The sequence below is a fragment of the Austrofundulus limnaeus genome, unplaced genomic scaffold, assembly GCF_001266775.1.
Source record: "Austrofundulus limnaeus strain Quisiro unplaced genomic scaffold, Austrofundulus_limnaeus-1.0 Scaffold8, whole genome shotgun sequence".
Classification (NCBI taxonomy): domain Eukaryota; kingdom Metazoa; phylum Chordata; class Actinopteri; order Cyprinodontiformes; family Rivulidae; genus Austrofundulus; species Austrofundulus limnaeus.
The window spans coordinates 5,799,041-5,803,665 of record NW_013952410.1 but is presented as its reverse complement, the minus strand read 5'-3'; the positions used below and the strand labels follow the sequence as shown (position 1 = coordinate 5,803,665).

Sequence of the window (4,625 nt, the reverse complement as noted above, 5' to 3'; positions counted from 1 at the left end):
AGGTACCTGTGAGGTTAATTTTAGAGTATATGGTCAGGGTTAGGATATAAAGTCTAAAAGACATGAATGGAAGTCATTGGAAGGTCCCCACGTGGTCAAGAAACAAACGTGTGTGTGTGTGTGTGTGTGTGTGTGTGTGTGTGTGTGTCTTACTGCTGGTGATAGAGTGGTTGTCCTCAGAAAGCTCATGGAAGTGCAACATCTCCTGCTGAGCCAGCTCCAGTCGCTGCTGCTTGACCAGGTACATTTCCTTCTTGGCGTTGAGGGCCTCCTGGGCCACCACAAGGTACTCCTTCAACATGCGCTCCTGCTCCTGCCGCCACTGAGTCCGCGGGTTCTCAATCTGGGTGGTCTCTGAACAAAAGAACCAATCAGGAGTGCCTTTTGAGCAAACCATACCATATCAACACCAACCTAAGAGTAAAATCTGATATTTTTAAAGTCTGTACTCAGTATGGTCTAATTTCTGTGGTGTGAAAATCCGAGGCCTGAGATKAACTCACTGTTGATGTGGTCGATGTAGTAAACTCCCACTTGCTGGTCGTAGACCTCCTCCCAACCCAGAGGCAGTTCATCTCCAACACAGTCGGCAAAAGTCAGTGGTTTGGTGATTCTGGAACAAACAGAAACATTTTAATACAGGCCAGACCAGAGTTTACACATCTGTACTTTGTGTTATACTGCAACAACGGGTGTCATTACTGATGGATTAATTTAAAATAAGATTTCTGACTTCCAGGTAATTTACACAACAGCACAGAAAAAACAAACAAACATTAAATCAAATGTCATTGCCTTTACATTTTAAACTTGTGTTTAACTGTGGAAAATACTTTGACATTTCTCTCACTATTAATGGAAAAATACAAAATTTGAAGGAAAAAAAATATTAATGCACATGTTAAGACTACAAATGTAGTTGTTAATTATATTTAAACACAAATCAAAAATTTAAGTCAATTTAAACATTTTTATTTCACATCAAAGAAAATGTTATGCTGGATAAAAAAAAGAGCCATTAAAACACAACTGGAGGGAAAACTGATGGATATTCATATACTGAGGCAGACAAATATAGTATTTATTATTGTTACTTTGTTACCATTTAAGATTACAATTGTGCATCTTTAAAATGCAAAGATCAACCACTGTTTGCAGTTCTGATAAAAAAATATACTTGGAGTAAATACAACTTTCTGGAGACGCTGCATCTGCAGCATGAAGGCTGGTAAATTAGTGCACAGTTGGAATAAAACAAATGAATAAACCTGCAGAGTTTGTTTTAAATGGAGCAAATCTTTATATAAGAAAGGTATGAACTCGGAAAACAAAGTTAGCGAGCTGTAGTTAAAGCTGTGACCTCACAGAAAGAAGGTTGCAGGTTTAAAACCCAGCTAGTGTCTACCTCTGTTTCCTCTGACCAAAAACATGCATGTCAGTTTTTACTAATATGAGCGAGAATCTGTCTCGTTTGTATCCATGAGGCCCCATGATGAACTGTCAATACCAGGGAGTCCCCCCATCTCACCCAAAGACCACTGGAGACGGTAGCAGCCTCTCATGACCCCGCACACAGAACTGGGTAAAGAAGTAGGGTGGATGTCAAAAAATGTAACAGCACTCTGTTTTAACTGAACCTCTTCCTTTACAGGTAAAAGTCTAGTTTTTCTGCATGAAGCTGATCTGCAGTGTTAAAGCTTCACTTAATATTTCATCCATTTTAAATATTAAACATTTAAAAATGAACCGAACCACAGCCRTCGCACTGCCACAGGAATGAATTGATGAAGCAAATATTTAATCAGAAATTACAAAAAAGTACAAGTATTTTGTTAAATGCGGTTACTTTATTTAAAAAAAACTATACTTTTAAGTCATAGTGATCCTCAAAAAACAACAGCTCTAGTTACCTTTGCCAAGGAGGTAATGTTTTCGGTCACGTATGTCTGTTCGGCTGTCTGTCGTTCTGTCTGTGGACAAAATTACTCAAGAACCTGTGGACGGATTGTCATGGCATTTTTACCACATGTGAGGATTAGCCAAAGTGACACACCTTTAAATTTTGTTGAGGTTCCGGATCACGATGCGGATACAGGAAGTTTTTTTATTTCTTTTAACTCTGAGCCCGAAAGCTGTGATGCACTGACAGGGCTTCAGTATAAAACAGTGACAGCTTTCACTGTTCAAAGTTTGGACACAGGAGGAGAACAGATTCATTTTGGCATTTTGGAAGCTAGCAGGTTAGTTTTTAGACCAGACAGTGTGTGAGTGTGTGCGCCAAGGGGGAGGAGATAATGTTTTAATTGCTGAAAGCGCTTAGACACTGTAGTTTGCTTCGCTTCAGAAAAAAAAACCTTCATGAGCCAACTGTACCAGGAAGCACTTCATAAAGGGAGACAAACAATTACAAACTCATAAAAAAGGGATAAAAAAGAYGTTTTATTCAGTGGAATGTGACTGATGAAAACTTAGGACAGAGCTATTCAACTGGCCCGCCAATTGGTTCATTCATCTCTTAAGCTCAAACCCCCAGTTTTCTACTTTAATCAAGTTCTTTTAGTTAGACATAGACATGTTTGGTATCTACAGAACCGTCAGAATCTTGGCTACAAGCTGGTAAAAMCCATTTCTGTGCACACTAAAGACAGTTAAAATGACAAGCAGTTGAACATAAAACTACCAAAGTGAAAATAAAATTGGGTTAAAAATTTGGCAAGTCACAGATATCAAAATAATAGTTGTGTCAAATAGCGGGTAAAATGTGTTCTTTTTGTTTTTGATATTGTTTATTTATCACTACTTTTATAGGGTTCTGTATGTTCTAATCATGATTAAATGCAGCAAAATAAACTATTAAGGTAACAGATCTTTGTAAGACTTGGTTTATTTACATAATAAATTTAATTGCTGGATGTTCGGCCCCTGAGCTGTTGACCTGCAGTAACTGTGGCTCCCAGAGCAGTTTAGTTGAATAGCCCTGACTTTGGAGCTTAATCTGAGACCAGTTTGACAATGAATAATGTCGGGTGATGAGTCTGACTTTTTATTATCACATTGGACTCCACAGGGAAGAAATCCCGTGCATACTGCTGCTTAAATGTTCACTACGTCAGAACTTATTCGACAAATGTGTTTCCATCTCTGCTTTTGCACAATAACTCCATTACAGGATGGGGGAAATTGGTCTTGGCGGAGGTTTGCACTCTCTGAGTGCTTCTAGTTCTATTAATTAAATTATGAAAACAAGTTTATTAACTTCAGCTTTTTCTGCAGTTCAGTCATTACATTTATTAATAAATAACCTAATTCTGGTTTAAAGTGGTCCTCTCAGCCACATCAGTTCTGCAGGTGATTTTACACACAGTAGTAATAGCCTTTAACAGTCTCTAAATTAATTAGCTAGTTCAAACTGGGTTTAATTTATTAGAGGTGCAACATTCCATGATTCTGTATCGAACCATTCAATCCAGCGCTTTAGGTTCAACACACACTATGTATGGAACAATACAGATTTTTAACCATTTACTTTATTAACTTTTCTTCTGAAAAGTAAATTTGTTTGTCTTTCACAACACAGTGTTGAAGGCTCAGCGGATCTGTGTTCGACTACTCCACCTAGGCTGCATTGTCGAGTACAGATCCACTGAGAAACTTGCTGTTTCAGCAACATTTAATTTAAAAACTACTTTTGAGGTTAAACAAATGTTCAGAATTAATTTTAAAAAATCACAAGTTAATAAGGCATGGGCATTTCCATTTTTTGAACTGAAAAATATGGAATCGTGACGCTAAAGTATCGACCCAATCGAAATCATGAATTTTCTGCATCGTTGCACCCCTATAATTTATGTAGTTATAATGTATTGAGGAAAATATACAAAACCATAACTTATCCAATAACCAATCAAATTTTATCTAGATGTGATTAGAGACAAAAAACTGCTCTTTGTGTGAGAACGCCGATTTATTGATTCTACGAGCAGACCCTGTAACAGAGTTCAACAGAACWACCAGTCACTGATCACCAACAGAGCAGACAAAAGGAGGACCACTACAGGAAGATCACAGTGCAGGAGGCCTGAACCTGGTGAGGTCTGCACATCCTGAGRAGAGTTGGACTCCTCGTGAGCTCTCCTCACTGAGAGGGATCAGACTTCTGCTTTCTGGAAATAAACTATTTTCAGCACTCGGACACATGCTGATGATTCAAATGAGACTGAAGKGTTATAACTCATTCAGGCTGTTCTGAGAGTGGGCAGAAAGCGTCTACATAATGTTCCACTAACAGTACTCAGGAGTGGCACCAACTCCTACATGATGAATTGGGGGCGGGGCATGTCAAGAAATTCCAATTTATTCTGAATTTCAAACATCTTTGGGAAACTACAAATAATTTAAAGTCACCTGGTGGTATCAAATACCACCACCAGGTCAGCTTCAGGTGCTTGTAGTTAATATTAAATATCTTAACCAGGTGTTTCAATGCCTTTACATTACAAAACAATTATAGTGGATAAACTGTGTCAGTTTGGTAATAAAAAAAAAACAGTAAAACAAATTGTTTTTCTATGCAGAGAACTTCTTGTGCTATAATTTTTTAATAAATACATCAAAGCTCCTCAGTT

The 4,625-nt window shown here is 37.9% G+C and overlaps 1 protein-coding gene across 3 annotated transcripts in view; it reads right to left on the bottom strand.

Annotated features, from left to right (window-relative positions):
- The window catches only part of wwc3 (WWC family member 3), a 100,800-nt gene that overhangs the window by 55,613 nt on the left and 40,562 nt on the right, over positions 1-4,625 (bottom strand). For all 3 annotated transcript variants that reach the window (XM_014001011.1, XM_014001022.1, XM_014001017.1), the window contains exons 2-3: positions 504-613; positions 154-354 (exon numbers count right to left, since the gene is read on the bottom strand). In XM_014001011.1, the coding sequence (XP_013856465.1) occupies positions 154-354; positions 504-613 (311 nt within the window). The remainder of the gene's footprint in view (positions 1-153; positions 355-503; positions 614-4,625) is intronic.